Here is a 20555-nt window from a genome sequence, read left to right as displayed (position 1 = left end):
AACATAATCAGTGAGACTGAATCAATGTTTTGGTAATTAAAAATGACATTAGGCAAGAAAATCCCCCCAGCAGACTAGTAACTAGAAACTCAGAAAGGCTTTCAGTTAATATGCTCAAAAACAAAGCATTTGCCCCTTGGCAGGCTTATTTATGTTTGTGCTTATTTGGTAACTCTGGTCCAGGGAACACCAGGTGATCTGGCTTGGTACGGAAGGTCAGTTCTGTGATGTCACTTCCCCTTCCTCTCCGGATATTCCCAGCATTCTACTGCCAGCAGCCAGGAACTCTGGGAACTGAGAGCAGGAAGCCTGGCTCCTTTGGAAGAGTGAAAATTAAAAGAGGGCAAATAGCCTAGGATTAGTTGAGATATTATGTGATATTTCTGCAGCAGTGAATGACTCATAATTTTCTGCGAAATGTATTCAAATCTGTGTGAATGTAATTGAGATTGTGTGATATATCTGTGAAACACCAACAGAGAAATATTGCCCCCTCCTGGCTTTTCTTCATGTCTTTTTTGTCTGGATTATTTAGTCCTCATCCTTTTGAATGAGAGAGCACACCAAACCTTCTCCCCTTTAACTCCACCTAGTACATTAATCAAAGCCCACTATAGGCTATCTCAAAATACAGTGTAATAACAATGAAAGCATTAGAGGTTAAAATACTCTATAATACAGCTTAAGAATAAAAATAACTTTGCTGATCCCAAAGAGAAATTCATATGTTTGACATAGCTCGTCTGCTATTAACACGAGAGTTTAAAAGCCTGCTGGCTGTGGGTGCGAATGATTTCTCTGTTTTACAATGGTGAGAGAGGAGTTTTCCATTACTGATGTTTTTTGTTCCATCAAGATGCTGTAAAGTGTGTTATCAGAGTTATTCAAGATGGCATACACCCAGATAATAATGCGTAATTACAATGCAAGAAGTATATTGGGATACTCTGCAATACAGTTTGCACCCCTGATAATAAAGAAGTGAAGGTTAGGATTCTCTATAACAGAGCCTGCACATGGATAATAATGTGTAATTACAATTGAATGAAAAATTTATGGTGATAAAAATTAGACTGAAACAATTACATGATAAATGCCAGGAAATAGCCACTTAGGTCTGGGACTATATCATGAAGTGCTAATACACTATTCTTATCAAGGTCTAAGAATAGATCCTTTTATTACTGTAAGTATGCAAAACATCTATGTGACATGAAAATATCACATTCATATAAACTAGCACAGCCATGGCTATAATTATTAGCACATTATGGGATTAACAATGTAGGATCATACAATATAATTTATGGCCAGGATATTCTGAGGTCCATGCAATAAATAACAGAAGAATTTATTGATGATTGTTGTAGGGTGATCCTAATAGCATTTTCACCCTTACATGTCTCAAACAGTTTGTTTAATTATAATATTAGGAAACGTTTCTTATTTAGATTTGTTGATAGAGTCCCTGAGCACCGGAAAGTATACCATAAACATGCATACTGTGTCATTATTGATACTGTCACCAAGGAGAAGTATATTCTTTCAGCTGTAATCATTAGTGTATGCAATTCACATGTGTATGGTTGCATGTTGGTACTTTTTCTGTGATGTTCACTGCAAAACACATTAAAGACTGTGCACAGTATTTGTTCTGTGAACCAGAAAGACTGCAACATCCGGAAGGAGGGAGGGGAACATGAGCATTTGGCTCTAAACCTTAAATGATGGGGACCTCTGCTGGTAACATTTCACATGATATTTTTTTGAGTAGGAAATACCACAAAGGCGTTATATTTTAGCACACAAAATTGTTTAGAATGGTATTCATCTACCTGGTCTGTTCATTTTCACACATTGAGTCAGGGAAGGTGATTCAGTCTAAACTCTTAAGTGCTATAAAATTTTTGATTCAAGCAAAAATTCGAAACCACACAGAAAACACAGGTGTTGCTGTGATGTTATAACTGGTATTGCAAGAAGTAACAGTATGTGAATGTGTGTGTGAATGGGTGGATGACTGGATATGTAAAGCGCTTTGGGGTCCTTAGGGACTAGTAAAGCGCTATATAAATACAGGCCATTTACCATTTACCAGTAACAAACAAGAAGCAACTGAAAAACTTTTTTTTTTTATTGGTGACAACGCTGCTGAGACAAAGCCATATTTTGTTACTGTGGTGGTTTGTGTCGTATCCCTTTATGTTGACTGAGCAGCAGTGGTTCCTCATCTCAGTCAGTTTGCCTTGAGGAGCCCTTCATCTGTTAAAAAAAAGCATATATACATTGTTTGGACCAGCATGTATGGGGAACTTGATGCATTTGCAGGAATTGATTCAAACTGAGCTGTAACTTTTACTTGTATTTATCATGCATCAACAGTTTTTCCAGTGAGCAGAAGTGTTTTCCTTTATAGGTTTGCAAACTGGGATCGTGGCTCTGTTGCATGACCCAATTTGGGCTATTAGTTGTTGAACAAAAGACATAAGAGCATATTTTTCTGGAAACCTTAGTGAAATCATAATTTTTCTTTGGAAGCAGTAAGGGTGTAATTAGTTTTTTCACAGGTCTGCACAGAGTCCTGTGAAAAACCTTACTCACACGATTGTAATTTGTCCCTCCATAAAAATATCTTTAAAAAAAATATATTCAACACAACGACAACAAATTAAAACTCTTCACACTTCTTGCTAATGATGTCATGTAAGTAACATTAGTCAATCAGTCCATCGTCACAGAATGGCATTGGTTGAGTTGAAGCTCAATATCAACAAACAATCAGAGAGAGATAGAGAAGGGCTGTTTATAAGAGGAGGAGGAGTAAGTTCATGCCTAACAACAGTAATTCCAAATGACATTTGAGCAGCTGTGACAGACTGTGTTCTTGCTCATGGAATGGCAACCAGATTGAAAAATGCCCCTTTCTGCAATCAATGTTTATGTTTTCCAGCACAAACACCCATTAAAGTGGCCCCTTTCACATTTTTTCTCATACAACATAATGTTCCCATTTAATCATTATAATTACACTGCATGAGAAACATGTGAAAGAAGCCACTTCCATGAGTAAATCCTAAGATGCAAGACGACCGGAGCTACGTGTTGTTAACATTGTTGTTTTTCCTTTCCTTTCCTTTTCTTTTCTTTTCTTTTCTTTTCTTTTCTTTTCTTTTCTTTTCTTTTCTTTTCTTTTCTTTTCTTTTCTTTTCTTTCCTTTTTTTTTTTTGATGTAGTAGCATAATAGCAGTAATGTTTTTTTTCCGACTGGCCGTGTGTGTGTGTACGATCACTGGTTAAAACTGTTTTGATGTGATGATGTGGTTTAGCCATAAGGGTTAGAGGTTTTTTTTGTTGTTTTTTTAAATGTTGTTTGAAAATTGGGTTTTGTGTTTACATATGAAGAAAAAACAAGGCTGGGAGATTTTTTTTAAGTGCCTCAGCCATGGACTTGGAATCTGTGGGATTTCTATGAGATAAATGTGTCTTTGTGTTTATTTGCATCCTGCCACAGTTCTGCTCTGTTATACTTGTTTTATTTTCGCACCATCTTTCATCACCCCGCAGTACTCCTCACACTCTGCCTTGCTGTAGAACTTGTTGCCGTTGGCCTGGCAGAAGCTGCTTTTGTAGGCCACACACAGACCAGCGGTGGAGTCAAAAACCCAGATGGGAGGCTTCCCTGTGCAGGGCTGAGCATCCATAGGCAGACGGCACACAGCTGAAATGACAAAAGAGATACACACAATATAATATAGGTAATATTCATTCGTGGTGTGCCACAAGAGTCTCAAGTAGAACATGAATTGCACTTTGTAAAACAGTTGCAGTCCCTTTCTCTGTGGCTGTTATAAGGAGCCTCATTGAAAACAAACACAGTAGCTTCTCATAGAAAATAAGTGTTCTTCCGTTTACGCGTCATTTGGAAACCCCAGCTGAATCCATAATTAAATGTTGGACCAAACCCCCCAAAACCTGAATTTGCACGTGTGTTGCACGGACATCTATGCACATTAGCAAATGTCATGTTGTGTTTGTTTTTTCTTACCTTCGGTGCGGCAACTCTGCAAACAGTCCCTTTCATTTTCAAAGTTGTTCTGATTGCCCAAACATCCTCCATACTTGAAGAGCTCGCAGTTCATTGAAGAGGAGTTGTAGTAGTAACGCACGTGGATCCCGAAACACGGTCCTGTGTCTGGTGCTGCTTTACAGGCCTCTGTGGGAACAGCGAGGGAATATACATATGCATAAGAAAATATACAACATCAGAATCAGAACTTGATATTTGGCATAAACTGATATCCTACCAGTCCCATTGAACATAGCTGTATCATCACCAGAGCCCTCCACATCTGGAGCCAAAGAAGGCACTGCATTTCTCCTCACACGCTGTTTAACACAGACACACAGACTCAGAGATACAAAAATGACTCAACCACAAATAATCTGCATTATACTGATAAAATGATCTCCTATAATGTAACGTCTCACATGGATTATATGATGGCCTTGTAATTCATTTATGATGAATTCTACCATAAAACTCAAACTCCTGAGTACAAAGGACAACAGATGTTCTTTCATGCATTTTAAAGGAAATACAATTAAAGCATATGCATAAAATATTCAATGTTAAATAGATTGTAATACCTGAGGCTCAGGCTGAGCTGTGGCTGTTGCCACCTCCTCTCCAGGAACACAGTCACCTGCAGATCAAGTGAAGTAGTGTCATTTGTTCATATACTTCATCTATAGCCTAAAATGTCGTGTTAAGATGTTATGAATAACAGTTCCATTCTTCAAGTTTTTTATTTTATTGTGTGTGTGTGTGTGTGTGTGTGTGTGTGTGTGTGTGTGTGTGTGTGTGTGTGTGTATGTGTGAGCCTGGATTTTCATATCTTTTGTAAAGAGGTAGAACATACGCAAGGAAAGAAACCATGAAGATAGAGTGTAGATCTGGGTTGATTTCTTTAAAATGTAAGAACTAGAGTACTGATCTCGGAGGAAGACTGTACGCTTATCACTCCATTTTAGAAGAGTGTTAGCGTGTGTGATAATCTGTCTATGTGTGTGTCTGTATGTGTGGGCTGTACCTTTGTTCTCTTTAATGATAATATTGGCATCACTCATTCCCTGGTCTTTAACCAGTCTTTTAAAGTCATCCAGGACAGTGTTTCTCACAGTCATAGTTCGACCTGAAGAACACAATCATTTGGAAAATAAAAACCTTAAAATGGCATTAAGACTTCAGGACTTCACCTAATAGTCACTATAACAACAATCAAGTGTATACTTAAGGACTGTCAAATGAATCCATTTTGGTTTACATTTTTAGGAAGCGTTTACTCACTGTAAAGCTTAACTGAGGTGGTCTTATTGCCTGATAACTTCTGCTTGCTCATTATTACTATGGCGTACTCATTGTAGTTTGTGTGAACCACGTATGCATCCACGTCTGCCCCCCACTCTGTGAGAGGGAGAGTACAGGGAGAGTCATAATATCGAAAAATCCGCTGTACAAAAGCTCACGTACAGCATTATTTACACAGATTAGAGACATACTTGCAACATGATAGAAGAATCGTCCTGGTGTGGTGGTCAGCTCATAATCCTCAATCCTCTCCATACATGTTCCTCGTCTTAACACACACACACACACACACACACACACACACACACACACACACACACACACACACACACACACACACACACAAAGAGGGGGGTTTAGAATATACTGGAGTTAAAAGCAGTTAATGTGTAGAGAGACTCATTTGAGGAAACATGTTTAATACATCAGTGAGCAGATCGCATTAATGTTACAGCTGCTACTGGTATTTTACAGCTTGATAGCTTCTTTTACAGCAGATTCTCAGAATTTGGTAGCTTTCACAAATAAAATTCATCCAGCAAAATTAAATATTATGTTTGTTTTTTTTTGCCAGATTTCTCTTAAATTTTGGTTAATCCAGTTTCCCTCAATATGTCTGCTAGAATGTTTAGAATGAGTACATTAGCAAAAACAAACAACAAAAAACATTTTTTGTAAAAACCCACACAGCTTGAAGGGAACACAATAGTGGACATTGTGTTTTGCTGTCAGAAATACATGCTTGCTGTACATTACTGTTTGTGTCCGCACACCCATGCGTTTTCTACTAACCTCAGTGAAGTTCGAGTCACCTTGAGTTTGCCTTCATTATCACCTCTCTGAAGTACCAGTTTTCCGATGGCTGCACCTGACTTATAACGTTGCATATAGGGACATGTGGATGCAATGGCAATATCATGCCATGTTCCCAAATACTGTCAGGAGAGGTAAACAAAAGGAAGATTTTCACAAATTGATATAAAACTCACAGACTGCTTAACCAAACATCTGGTATAAAAATAAAGATGTTACAAATATAGATTATTAAAAAAGTATATAGTTAAATGTTGTTTTAATGCTGGGTTTAAAGCAAAACGTCAACTTTAATTAAACTATTTTAAGTTTGTTTTAAAAATACAAGTTTGGAGAGGTCCTTGTGTTCTACATCTAAAGGAAACGTTTACTTTGGACCTTCTCAGTCCTGAGAATACAAGTGATTTGAAGCAGTCGTTTGACTGGATCATAAAGGATGTTTTGCAATGAGAAATAGATAAATATTACCTTAGGCTTGCTCTGTCATAGTTATCTATGAGCACTCAATGGATTCATACCCGACCTTTGCACTGTGCAACTAACAGCTCTAGTTTCCATTATAAAAGCCCTCAGCATATAATCCTCATATTTTTAGGTTTCCTCTGCTTGAGATTAAGGCTTAAAGAAATTTTCAGTAAACACTAAAAGAAATAAAATGTTAGAATTTAAATACACAGGAAAAGGGCATACCAGCATCTCCTGCTTTTAACTTTTTGCATTTAACACTTCTCAGAATTATGCAATATGCACAATGTTAAAGAATATTAACCAGAGCGCAGAACTCGAGCACTTACCTGGGTTAAATCAAAGTTTTCCTGTGTGGGGTAAAGCGGGTCTGTGAGTACAGGGAGCCCCTCGAGGCTCCAGGTCCATCCCAGGACCAGCAGAGTAATCACAGTCGCTGCTTTCTGCATCTCACCAGCTTGTCTGTCCACGCGTTGGTAACAATGTCCCCTAAGTATGAAACATCAAAACAGCCCCCTCTCACCTCTTGATTAGGAGACAGTGCATTGAACTGCTATGGGCTATGTTTGCCGGGTCACCCTCATGTACCCAGCCCCCCCACAGCTGAGTAAAAAATAAACAAGTAAAAGAGCAAAGTTCAGATTTTGTGTATCTCACCTGACCACTGCAATGCAAACAAATCAATACTTGTCATGATTGGAGGGACTAATGAGTAACAATAGCATACTAGTTCATCCTAATGTGTATAAGTTATAGAAGTTATCTTTTCTGAACTACAGAGCCCACAATGCTTTGGGCGCATATACAAAAAGTTACGTATCTTGGCGAGTGAGCTGCCGTCTACAGCTCCACCCTTGTAATACCTAAATAACTATTGGTAGCTCAAGCTTGCACTTTGTACCAGTGGATGTACAGACCAGGACCCCAGCTCAAGATCACACTGGAACCTGAAAAATGTTATAATATTATTCACAGACAGGTTAGAGAGCAAAGAGGACCAGATGTGACTGGATAGTAGGTTAGCCAGAATCACATTTCTGAGGGCTTGGATTGGACTGATGTATGATTCCAGACATGTGTAAATTGTAACATTATAAAGTTACAATTTAGTAACTTTATAATGTGAAACCATGATGTTGGAGTAAATTTACAAGGTATCCACATGCATGCATGATTCTGTTTCAGCTCTCTCCCTCCATGTCCCGTTGGGGAGCGGTGCAGCCCATTTTGAAAATGATTCCTTGGGGCAGTGAAACATACAGGAAACATTTGTACATGAGATATTTTATTACCGTACACTTGCCATATGTTTGGTGCTTTTTTTTTCTCAAATAGCATGGTCGCTTTATTTGAAATAATATTGGCAATAAAATATTATCTTTAAATAAATATTTGTCACATCTCTTAAACTTGCACATCCAAATGCATATGATAAATAATTGTGGAAAGTATTAGCACACCATGCCATATATAGCAGGTGGTGCAGCTTTAAAAGGGCTTTAAAAGTTAAAGTCCTTTTTTTGTATTTAAACTTGTTTCACACATTAAAAAACAATTTGCATTTTGGACTATGTACCAGCTGTATATTAAAATATATAGCAAATATATATTTATTAAAACGCTCAAATTTGACAGAAACACAACATCCTTATTGCATTTTTTTTACATTTACATATTTTTATTTATATTAACAGTTAACAAGAGAGTGGAGGCAAAGTCGAGTGGGTGATTTGTGACAGATGGATAGCAGCAAGAGTAAAAGGAAGGTTTAAACGCTGGTAGTCATACCCGGTATGATGTTTGGTTTGGAGACAGTGGCACTGACAAAAAGACCTCGAGGTCTGCCAGCTCGAGGTTGAGCTCAAGGTGGTAGAGCTGAAGATGCTCAGGTTTTTATTGGGATTGACCAGAATAGAAAGGATTAGAAACGTGTACCACAGAGGGACAGCTCAGGTAGAGCAGTTCAGAAATAAAGTTAGAGTGGTAAGGCTGAGACGGTTTAGATATAAGCAAAGGAAGTATAGTGGATATACTTGGCAAAGGATGTTGAACGTGTAGCTGCCAGGCAGGAGTGAAAGAGGAGATCCATGGATATAGTGAAGGAGGACATGCAGAGGATTTATCTGACAGAGGAGGATGGTAAGGATAGGGTCAGATGGTAACAGTGAACTCTTCTTGGGGATGTGTCGTACGTGGAACCGCGTTTCTATTTAACCCTTTGGGAACAATAACCTGAAATAATGACATACAAGGTATTAAAATGCATTAAAGACTCATCACTTTAACATAGTTATAAATCTTGGGTTTTACAGTGTTATATGTTAGTGTGTTAGTGTGAAGCATGCACCTGAGTAGGTGTCTCTGTCATCTTTTCACCTGGAACACACTCACCTGTAAAGGCAGAAGGATTAGAGTTGATGACTTTCTAAAATGCAGTTAGTAATAGAAAACACTAAACATGCAAAACACAACCATGAAGATAATATTCAATAACAGGAGGGAAAAATCAATAACAGCAAGGGTGTCAAACATGGCTATCCCAGCGGGCAAATCTGTTCTGCTTGGGGGGGGGGGGGCGACGATGACTATATTACAACAAATCAGAGGGTTCGCTCAGGTTGAACAGCATGTAAAGATGATTTGGACATGTGCAGAGGATAGTGAATATACTGGGCAAAAAATGTTAAAGATGGAGATGACGAGTGTAAACTCATCAATAGTTCTCAGGGAGAGTGTGCACCTTTGTCCTGATTCATGATGACAGCATCGTCTCTCATTCCATGCTCTCTGACCACTGTTTTAAAGTGATCCAGCACAGCGGGGCCTGCTTCCACAGTCCGACCTGAAGAGGACAGATTTTCTTTAGTGTTTTATAACACTGACTGTTTCAACTCTGTTAAATACTGGAAGGAAACAGAAAGGCAGTGTTAGAATCAGCACATTTAAAGTTCCTAAAATCTCTGTGAGAACAACAAATTTCTATGTTTTTATAATTTTATATTGAAAAACATTAAATAGTTCCAAATTAAAAGGCTAAATGTGAGATCTCATGATTTGAACAAGATTACAGTCAGATATAGAGACAATTAGATTTTATACAGTAGCCTCAGAAGCTTTGCAAGTTTTACCTGCTTTAAGTACACTAGATTAGGTGTTGGGAATATGAAGTCTATTATTAGCTTACTCATAATTAATATTGATTGATAAATTAAAGTACCTGACCCTTGTTTTAATTCGGACACAAAGAAATGCACTGCTAAAAAAAAATCAACACAGATATCTTGATAAATCAAAGGTAAAATGGCTGATGATCCAACAGTGGTCACTCACTGTAAAGTTTGGCTATGGTGGTTTTATTTCCTGATGGTTTCTCTGTGCTCAGCAGAAGCATTACAGCATACTCATCATAGGTGGTATGAACCACAAAGGCATCAACGTCGGCCCCGAGCCCTGTAGAAAATAAAGTGTTAACGCATCAGGTTTTCTGAGTATTATTTTAGCATCATGAGAATGTTTTTATTGTACACATGTCACAGGAAGGATGTACTATATATGCAGGAAAGCAGAAAACATACTTGCAGTGTGGTAGAAGAATCGCCCTGGAGTGTCCGTCAAACTGTAATCTGTTGAAGTCTCCGTACACAAGCTGTTCCTATATGCAGACACAAACACATGAAAGGTTATATTGAGTGTAGCATACTCATCCACTCCATGAGAAACAGCATGTGGGTGAATCTGACCTGAAAGCAGTGGCTGTCATGGTGAAGTTCTCCTCAGATGCAACATGTTTCAGCTCAAGTGCAACAATGACAGGGTTTCCCCTCTTACGCTGCATATAATGAGGGCAGGTAGACACCACTGCCACCTCATACCACTTTCCCATAAACTGCGAGGAACACGGCATGACATAAAACAGAACAGATACTAATATTATAAAATGGACCAGTCAAAACAAAACAGAACAGCTTAAAAATGTCATGAGCGCAGTTTTGAATTCTGTCAAGGAGTGTGCAGATGTGAGGGAGTAAAGTTTAGGTATTGCATAAGAGAAGGACCTGGCACCCAGATGAACACTGCAGGAAGTTTAAGTTTGGAGGAGATCAGTGAAATATGCAGGGCAGAGCCTGTGAAGAACTTCAAATGTTAATAGTCATGTTTTTAGGGTGAATTCATGGCAGTACAGGGAGCCAGTGTACTGTGGATGAATCAGCAGGGGTGTGACATGTTTAGCTGACTTCTGGATAAGTTGATGTTTCTCAGGAATTTGTGCCAAGATTGCTGAAGTCAAGGTGTGGTGCGACAAGACTCATAATTACTGTACATTAAAACATGTGGATTGACGTGCAGCAATAAAAACAACCTCAGATATTATTGAATGAAAAGAAGTGATAAACTTTGTTGTTGGGTGGGGTGGGAAATAACTAAAGAAATTTCATTTTTTAGTATTTTATCCACTCACCTGCTCCAGATCAAAGTTCTCCTGGGTCAGGGTAAAATTTTTTGGCTCCACAGGAGATACCTGGAAGGTCACGAGGGCCCACCCCATTACCAGCACAGACACAGGCCTGACCGCTCCCTGCATTTTGTTAGCCTGCCTGTCCAACCTGTCTCTTTCTGTCACCTCCCAGAAACTTTTGTCTGCTGCCTTTCTGGGTCAAACGGACACCCTGCGTATGTGGCTTTTGTGAATCCCCTCTCAAAACACGACCAAAAGAAGCAAGAAAAGACACAACTTAACGCGCAAAGTTCTGACGATCAGTGTGTCTGTGCACAGAGGTGTGTGCATGTCACTGTGTGTCCTTTGGTCCAAATAATCAGAAATGAATTGCTGGACTTCAGAGTTTGAAGCTAAAACAAACAACTGATCAATATACGTTAGTAATTAACAGATTGTGGGGAAATGTAGCATTAGTATCAGCTACAGAGACTTTTTGATGTTACCACAGACAGAAGTGTCCCTTCAACATACAGCTCATTTAATCTCATTTCTCATGGTATCATGATATCTGCATCATAAACTGTATGTCACATACTGGTGTGTATGTGCCACCTGGTGTTCACTGAGGGAAAAAACTTCCTTTCAGTGACCTTTAGACCACTTGTTTTGTGCCACAAATGCAGTAGAAACTGTAGATAATCTACTCAGAGATTTATTTATTATGTCCAGGCTGAATATTTATTTAATTATGTCAACAGTGTGAAAGAGCACAGCTGATATGGCTCAGGGCAGTCGATGAAGCAGCCAACTTTTATTTACATTTGTCTTTTCAGTGTGAACCTCTGCAGCAACACTTTATGCAAGAGAAAGTGTTTGTGCATATGCAGGTAAAATTTCTTAATTCAAGAAAAATGCAGCTGATCAGAAATATATTTATTGATATATGATGACTGTATCGCCAATATTATAGCTGGTAGAGGTAACTGTCAGGTGATGAACATATAGATCCCAGTAAAACACAGAATTACATACTAACATATTTTACATGTAACCATAATAAGACAAAAAACCCACCCTCAAATTAGATTAATAAAAGTCTGGAGGTCAATGTTTATTTAACTATGTGAACTGTGAAAATAATGGAAAACGCTTCATAATCAAGGTTGATCTATAGGATAAATGTAATCAGCAATATCTGCTTCTTGTGCCATTTGCAGTCAGCATCATGTTTGCTGAAGTTTTTTTTAATAATAGTTTATAATACATAAATGCTGTCAGAAACTGGACACAGACACACAGCTGGAACAGCACGAAGAACACGTGATGCCACCCTCATCTCAGGCACAGCAGGGAACCTAGAAGGGGGAACAGAAAGGATTTTATACTAGCTGGACAGAAATCATTCGCACACGCAGATTTAAAATAACCACCTGTGTTTTTTATATATATTTTTCTTTAAAAAAAGAAAAAGAAAAAAAAAGAAATTGCCTTACCTAACGCCCAGACCCTGATGACGGGCAATTTTCTGTTCACCAGAAAACATACAGACCAAAATTATGACAATTTTTCTTCAACATGCGCGCAGATGTGTATATACTATGTGTATATATGGAGGCGTGTTCCCCCTTGCTTCACCTGCTGGAGGTGGAATCAGAATAGACTCTCTTGGTAAACCGCGAGACAAGGCAAAGGTTTTAAACTTCTGTACGACTTCAGGCCTGACGCTCAGAGTGCGAGCTGCAGACAAGTACAGAAACAGACATGTGGTGTATAGAAGACAGAATTGCAGTGGCCTGCATGTTCAGACGCATCTGTGAGCGTGTCTCACCATAAAGTGCCACCTGTGTGTACTCTCTGTTGAAAACCTTGTGCTTAAGGACCATGGCGTAGTCAGTGTAGTTTGTTTCCACCACAGTGATGTCCTTCACCATGTTATGGCCTGAGAGAAATCGTGACACAGAAGTGAGATTTTAGCACCCCTGCTAGTTGAACATTTAAAAGCAAATTGATAGGCAGATTAAATAAATGAATAAATAGACCAATACATTAAATCTGGATGAAACAGAATTGCCTGCACTAAACCCAAATGGGATGTATATGATTTTTCTATTAGGCCTGTATAGGTTACTTAAAATGCAAAAAGCTAAAAACAAAAAAACAAAAACAAAAAGAAAAAAACATGAACGTAAAACCCCCCCAATTGCATTTGGTAGAAGATAAAATTAATTTACAAGATATGTAATTTTTGTATTGACTTACTGGATGTTAATGAATCTTAATTCGATTAAGATTTAATTCTAAATTATTAAATTTAATAATATACATTTTGTTATTTAGACAGCAGACCTATATAAATAATAAAAAATACTTAAGTGTCGCATGAAAACTTAAACCTACTTAAAATATTCTCAAAATTGTAATGAAAATTTTATACATTATTGAACAATTTACATTCATTTAAATGTTCATTACAATACAATTCTAACATAATCATAATTATACCACTGTAAAAATTATGCATTTTAAATTACTACATTTAATAATATACATTTTGTTATTTAGACAGCATGCTATATAAACAATAAAAAATACTTACATGTCACATGAAAACCGTAACTGTAAAAAATAATAAAAGTAAAAAAGAAAAATCCCCCAAATATATTTGGGTGTGTATTCTGCTCTTATTTCCTGTTCTCAGTCTTATGTCATTACTTTGTCACATGTGCCTGGACTGCACAGCTTCATCCTTGTGATCACTGTGGTTTTTTTGCTCATGACATGTTGCTGATCCTGAATGTCAACTCATGCTGTGAGCACCAGTCAAGTTTTTATTCTATGATGGAAAAAGTCAGTTGTCTTTAGAAAAAGACTCACGTGCACTGAAGTAGGTGAACTGTCCAGGTACACTCGTCCTCTCATACTGGTACTTTTTGATTACACAACCAAAGGATCTGAAAAAAGCAAAGAAAAATGAGTGTTTATCCACAAGTGTCACTTTCTTACTCCTCTCTGTTTAACTCTTTTCCTTGACTAGCACACATATGATAGCTTTGATGTTATTAATTCAATAAAGCCCAATATGTATTATTGTTGTATGCAAGTTTGCCACTCAACAGCCATCTTAAATAACTGTGAGAGCATATTGTGTAAATTACAAAGGTTACTGGAGCACATAAAGGGCATGGACACAATAACAAGTCAAATTTAATTAAAAGATCTTAAAAAGTGTCCTGACTTTGCCCCATAATAGAGTTTAAAAAAGCTCTGCCACAGTCTTTTCTCACACAGACTGAGCGGCATGTCCCTGCGTGTCCACATATGTCAACAGTGATCAAATGTGTCACCCCTGCAAAAACAGACTCACGTTGCCTCCCACATTGTGAGATTAGCATTGCCGTTTGGCAGCGGCGTGATGGTGCCCATGGAGGCCTTAATTATTCTTCGGAATGGGACGAAACGCGGAGAGTCATAGGCGACCCCCACGCGATACCATTTTCCTGCAAACTAAACACACACAAAACAAACAAAAACAGGACACAGTTTATTGGAACTTCTGAGCAGTCATGCACAGGCTACATGTGACCTGTCTGTCACAGTCCCAGACGCACTGGGTGACATAAACCAAATGGTTAAATGCACGTGAATTTAACCATTTGGTTAAATGGTTAAATGCAGGGCTCTTTATTTAAATAAAGAGGAAGAAGTATTTCCCTGAAACAATGAGGTTCTGTATTTTAAGGCACAAATAATGTGTTGGGAGTATTTTTAGTCGGGTAATTGGTGCACTAAGTATTTAAGGAAGCAAGGTGGGGTATGTGGGATTGACTCAAAATAAACTACAGTGCTTGTGTTGATCGGAATGAAAGAGCACATCTTGAAGTGAAATGGTGTGGCTCACATATTTATTTTATCATAGGCTGTAATGTGTACCCTGTTGCAAGCACTTGTGTAAAGCAGGGCATCCTTACCTATCTCAAATGTTCGATGTACATCAAAACCGATGAGCCACTTTCATTTTTCCTCATGTAAAACGGTGTTTACTTGACTTAATGTCAATGATTATAATTATATTGGGAAAGTGTTAACTTTTACTCTTATATAACAGACAATAGCCTACATTAAAAAAAAATCCTGGCGGGGAAAATAAAATCAGCACTACTTTGTGTCAAATAAACATTTTACTTTTAAAATAAAGAATAAAACGTTAAAAGGCTTACAGGCATAATATGGCTAAGAAGAAGTAAGTGCGGGACAATCCCACTTCATAGCCAGTCAGACACATTTCTTGTGGCACATATGCCAAAGAAAGTTAACCTCACACAGTCCATCAAACCAGGAAACGATTTACTTGTGCATTAATCTTGTTTATTGTAAGGTAGCAACTCATCGCAAACTGTGCACACACATAAAACCACCAGCAGACAGTAGGTGGCGTCATGTAACAAACAAAGAACAGCTGTTCTCCTTTTAAAGAAACCCCGTTCTTAACAAAACGAATAAACGTGGTTTGAAACATAAAAAAATATATAAAAAGAAAAAAGCTTAAAAACCAAACACCCTCCATCCTACCTTCTGCAGGCTAAAATCTTTCTGCGGCTTCACATTTGCATGTACCATCATCATGCACAGCATCACCATGGCAACAGTCATCGTCATGGCTGAGGAAGAGAAGCCGCGAGGTGAGCTGGTGTCTGACCTGAGCCAAAAGTGAACTGTGCTGCCAAAGAGAGGTACAGAGTGGCAAAGCCTGGGGTGATGTTTACCTTTCCCCCCTGCTGATCCACCCACCTGGTTGTCAGCCAATCATCGCCAAGGTTCAAGGAACAGTAGCCAAGTGTTGGAAATGTGCAAGTCTGAAAACAGCCACGGACTTAAACGCTTTATAGGTTCAGCTTGTGGTTTACCAGAATCAGCTGCGATTCATGAGCTGTCCTCAAAAGCAAAGACTTCACATGATTTCACAACTCCCTGTCCCGCACTGAAAGACACATGAGGAAAAACAAGTCGAGAGACCAGTAACCTGTTTCTCAGCTCTGATGGTTCATTTTTCCATGGAGTACCGCTGTGTTGGCTGCTGCCTCCAGCTTAACTTATATTCGCATTTAAAAGGACAAGTTTGCGCAACAGCAGGGTCAGTCATAAATATCACGCATGTCCCTACAAGAAAGCTGTTCATACCTTTCTGTTAGAGGAGTTTCTCAGATTTTGAAACACCTTCACCAGCCGGCTTGTGGAATTTGGGTCTTAAGATGTCCTTAGGAAATAGGAACAGAAAGCAGTTTCTCCCAAAGAGCCTCTGCTTTAGAGATTTACTGGTGTCACCTTGTTTTTCCATATATCTTTGAAAAACAGAGGTTAACAAAAACAAACAAATTTCAACAGCTAAAATAACATGGAAAATGGACAGTATGAGTTGTGGATTTAAATGTTAAATGTAGGACACAATTACACCAGATGTGTTTGTGGTGCACGCTCAACAGGTGACAGGTCACGTCTAAAAAGATTTGTCCTGGGTCTAAATTAGTGCACGTTTCCTGTACAAATCTGAGGCAGAGTCATAAACTATCTTAAAAACAAACAAACAAAACAAAACAAAACAAAACAAAATTCAGCAAAATCTGCAGGGACCAAGACATTCATTTGAATCAGCATTGTGAAGCTTTAGTAAACAAGGTGCACCTCTCTAGAAAATATCAACATGTACAAGTTTTTGCAGTGCTTTGATGAATATATGCATGTGGAAAAGAAATAATATTTTGCTTAAAATCTCTCTTTGAAATCAGTTTAATAGTTTATTACATTAAAGTTACCTTCACATTCCTTTTTTAGGACACACCTTGATCTAAAATGACCTGCTTAGCCCGATATTTGGTACAGCCATTAAGAGGAGCCTATCTCACTATCAGAATTCAAACTCGACAGTCTGCATCATCAGAAGAAAAAAAAGTGTCATTGCAATCAGAGTCCAGTGAAGAGTTTAAATATTTTTTTTATTAATAATGATGATTTTTCCATTTGCAGCTCTGCTTTTATCTCATTTTCTTGAGATGCATGATGTATACAATGAGCCTTCAGTGGACAAGGGGACATCAGTGTGTCACACACACAGCACACCTCACAGACCTCCTCTACGCACTCTGCACAGAACTGCTGTCTATGGAGTGAGACAAAATTATATATACTGAATTAAAAACAAACAACTAATCCTTTTCCACATATGTAGGCAGACATGTTTGAACCACGACAGGGAGGAACAAAGAAAAGTGCAACACAAAAAGATGTGTTATACATAAAACAGCCAGGCTGCGTGATCACCACTCAGTTTAACTTAACTGTGCCTTAAGAGGTGACTCGTCACTTGTATTTGAAGCGACATACATTGACCGATCTCATTATGAGCTGGGAAGACTGGTGACAGCTTGAAGCCTTTGAGGCTTTCCTCACCAAATTTGACCATTTCAGAAGTTTTGTTGATTTCTTAGTATGAGAGAAGCTGAATGGTCACACTGATCTCCATGTGTGAGTGTGTTAGGGACTCATGTTAAATCCAAACCGTACAACGATAATGTAAATGTATTCAGATGGTATGGGAACTTGGTTCCTCAGAGTCATTTTAATGACATGCTAAATGAAAGATCTGAATCAGTTTTAAACTTCTTAAACAAATTATCATGCGTGATCATGACCATGCCTAGTTTGTATAGTGTAGTTTCTGACTCAATATTTATTCTCTCAGACATCACAAAACAAAGAGCTCTGAGTAGATGCAAAAAAATCAAGTGTTTCCCTGAACCAACCCCCCCCCCCCCCCCCCCGGCAGATCCTGCTAAGAGAAAAAACAAAAAGCCATTCGATTGTCTTTCAAAATGCATGAATCCTCTTTTCTTATATCAAAACCACAAAAAAGCTATGATTTCACACAAACAACACAAAAGCAAACAGATGTAGCAGTAAAACAATCAAAGTTCAATTAACAGTTGTTCAAAAATAATAATTTAACTCATTAAAAATAATGGAAACATCCTCTTCAGAGTGCTCTTTGTGGGACTGTTTAATCACACGCCCCCTGGTGGTCAGGGTCGATGAATGCAACCCCTCAGGTAGAAGCATCATAACAGCCAAACTGAGTTCCCTTTGGATATACAAATCAGACTTTACCGAACATGATCACCATCACCATCACTTATTTTCTTTTTCATACATTCATGAGAACATTTCACACTCATCATTAAAGAATAAATACAAGTTAATGAGAGAGACGGAGGAAGCAGCAACAAATCTGTCGAAACAGTTTAAACATAAACTGCTGAAAAAGATAACTTGCTGTATTGTAGGCAACTTAGGATGTGATCAGTTGCAATGTAAGAAGAAAAACAAAAACACACACACACAAACAGGGTAATGGCAGACTACAAACAACACACTTTGGTAAACAATATTTGCAAAAAGGTTTTGAGCGTTTGTTTGGAACGTCATGTTACGAGACCTTCTGAACCATCTTAAAAGTCAACTACCGTAAATAAAACCATCAAGTTGCAATTAGGAACTTAGGAAATATGTGAGATGTATTCAGATTTTTTGTTTTGAACAAATGTCTGAATCAGTAATAACACGAAGCAGGAAATGAGTACCCGAGAGAAACGGATGGGATTGGAGGGAGAGGAGAACGGGGAAGAGATGAAGGGAAAGGAATGGGCCGGTTGGCAGAAAGTACAATAAAGGCTTAAAATAAAAGTGCTGAGCAAACAGAAACTCGGGTAAAATACTATATGACAACCCAAGAAAGAAATACAAAGCAAATAAAACTGTTAGCAGACATGTTAAAGTTACAATTAGGACTAAAAGAACAGAAGAGTTTAAAAACAAGAAGTATAGGTTGGTCATTGGAATTGCTATCACAGCAGCCTTGGGAAATTGGACCCCTGCCCAATGACAAAAACAAACCCTTCCTGCACCTGGCAGGATAAAGATGCCAGTCCAGTGGCTGCCGTGAATAGTTATCAGACAATTTTCAGGAAAATATTTGGAGCTCCTGTGATCCGCGCCAGATTTGCATGACTAGTATGTCAGGTAATTCGGAGACAGACAAAATTAGGTCATGGAAGACAGACACCAACAGAGAGTGAAAGATGAAGTCCAAAAAGGAAGCGTGTGGGCCAGGGCCTGTGAACCTGGGAGGTGAACTCACAGTAAGGCACAGTGCTCTGCTTGTGGTTGATGATGCTCATTCATGCTGCTACAACCTCAGAGAACATCTACTGCAAACAACAGACAATAACATTGATGACAAAGCATGTTGTCTTCTCTTCTTCTACTGCTCCATGTTGATGCACTCCTTCCAGTTCAAATGTTCCTGCTCCGCCTTTGAATCTTTGGATCATTCAGCATTCCCTCAACTTGTAGAACATCCCTTTTAGCACCAGATAAACTCCTCACTGATCAGGTGCTTTTGCCACTTCACTCAAATTTATATAATATAAAAGAATATACACACCCTAATATAGGCAAAGTCTACCTTTCAGGACAAAACCTGCACAAAACAGCCACACAGCAATACTGGACTCATGCTCAGTATGTGAACAAGTCCTGTTTATGGAAATAGCTCCATGTATTTAGTCCAGGATTGAATCAGTCTGATCACATGAATTTGTGTTTTAACAGCTGATATAAGGAGGACTCCCCAAGCCATTGAAGCACAGATTTGGATACACACAAAGCAGAAAAAAGACAACAGAAAGACTAACAAAATAAATTAATGTCTGTATTTTCTTAAATATGTAGAAACTACAACTTAAATATATTTGGTGTATCTCAGACATTTAAATACAAAGCTTTGTTTTTCTTCATTTCCGATGTGGATAATTATTGCACTGCAATTGCTAGAGCCCTATTTACACCTTCAACCACTGGACTTTGTTTTTACTTCTGTTAGAGGTCAAATATGTTGGTCTTTAAAAAGCAAAGAAAGAAAGAAAGCCTTTGGATTTGCTGTAATACAACAGGAATGGAAAAGAAAAGACAAAGAGCTGAGAGTTAAAGGAAATGCTTTGATACATTTGACCTAAAACAGGACGTATGTAGCTATTCCACATGTTTGTCACTTATGGCTAATTGTGCAGGTTAAGTCGACAGCAGTAGCTTCAGTCTGTCACAAAACAATCTCACTAACAGAACAATGAACAGAGAGATAGTTTAGGTCCAAGTAGGTCCCTCTGTTATCTCACATATTTAATGTACTTAATCCATGTTCTTCATCAGCATCCTTTAAGTCTGTGTTTATCTGGAGTGTCAAGTTTTTGCATCCTGGATGCTAGGCAGCCTATTCCTCTCCTCTTGTTCCTCCTTCATGCCAACAATAACCTGTGGTTTAATGGACCAGCGTTTACAGGTGGGAGTGTATGAGATCTGTTGGTGGGCGAGGGAGTGCGTGGTTATGAAGGGTGGCTTCAAGTCACCAAGCAGACCTGCTTT

General features: G+C 38.4%; 4 protein-coding genes across 10 annotated transcripts in view; all 4 read right to left on the bottom strand.

Annotated features, from left to right (window-relative positions):
- Positions 1-2116: 2116 nt before the first annotated feature.
- On the bottom strand, positions 2117-7183 carry LOC147325760 (protein AMBP-like). Its single transcript, XM_086300430.1, has 10 exons — positions 6976-7183; positions 6161-6303; positions 5560-5636; positions 5348-5464; positions 5091-5192; positions 4648-4703; positions 4305-4386; positions 4046-4213; positions 3545-3718; positions 2117-2262 (listed from the first exon to the last, which is right to left on the bottom strand). The coding sequence occupies exons 1-10, from the start codon at positions 7093-7095 to the stop codon at positions 2237-2239; spliced, it is 1065 nt and encodes a 354-aa protein (XP_086156556.1). The 5' UTR covers positions 7096-7183; the 3' UTR covers positions 2117-2236.
- Positions 7184-7324: 141 nt separating this feature from the next.
- On the bottom strand, positions 7325-11445 carry LOC147325759 (protein AMBP-like). Of its 2 annotated transcripts, XM_086300431.1 has the most exons (7): positions 11106-11445; positions 10387-10532; positions 10222-10298; positions 9977-10096; positions 9387-9488; positions 8994-9037; positions 7325-8878 (listed from the first exon to the last, which is right to left on the bottom strand). In XM_086300431.1, exons 1-7 carry the CDS (start codon positions 11226-11228, stop codon positions 8798-8800), a joined length of 693 nt encoding a protein of 230 aa, XP_086156557.1. In that variant the 5' UTR covers positions 11229-11445; the 3' UTR covers positions 7325-8797. The 2 variants fall into 2 exon arrangements, with proteins under 2 accessions (XP_086156557.1, XP_086156558.1); XM_086300432.1 differs by lacking the exon at positions 8994-9037.
- A 551-nt stretch (positions 11446-11996) lies between these two features.
- Positions 11997-15811, bottom strand: ptgdsa (prostaglandin D2 synthase a). The gene is made up of 7 exons (XM_086300427.1): positions 15654-15811; positions 14449-14588; positions 13959-14035; positions 12913-13023; positions 12720-12821; positions 12578-12609; positions 11997-12439 (listed from the first exon to the last, which is right to left on the bottom strand). The coding sequence occupies exons 1-6, from the start codon at positions 15738-15740 to the stop codon at positions 12578-12580; spliced, it is 549 nt and encodes a 182-aa protein (XP_086156553.1). The 5' UTR covers positions 15741-15811; the 3' UTR covers positions 11997-12439.
- A 2306-nt stretch (positions 15812-18117) lies between these two features.
- Positions 18118-20555, bottom strand: part of slc27a4 (solute carrier family 27 member 4) — a 31214-nt gene continuing 28776 nt past the window's right edge. For all 6 annotated transcript variants that reach the window (XM_086300425.1, XM_086300422.1, XM_086300423.1 and 3 more), the window contains one exon: positions 18118-20555. This exon is cut by the window's right edge and continues 519 nt beyond it. The gene's annotated coding sequence lies outside the window, so the exon portion shown is untranslated.

The sequence above is a fragment of the Aulonocara sp. 'chitande type north' Nkhata Bay genome, linkage group LG7 (assembly GCF_057382095.1).
Source record: "Aulonocara sp. 'chitande type north' Nkhata Bay isolate Kocher_YH1m ecotype deep benthic linkage group LG7, A_spYH_male_GT1.1, whole genome shotgun sequence".
NCBI classification, from domain to species: domain Eukaryota; kingdom Metazoa; phylum Chordata; class Actinopteri; order Cichliformes; family Cichlidae; genus Aulonocara; species Aulonocara sp. 'chitande type north' Nkhata Bay.
The sequence above is the reverse complement of the archived record's forward strand: the minus strand, read 5'-3'. Positions and strand labels throughout refer to the sequence as shown.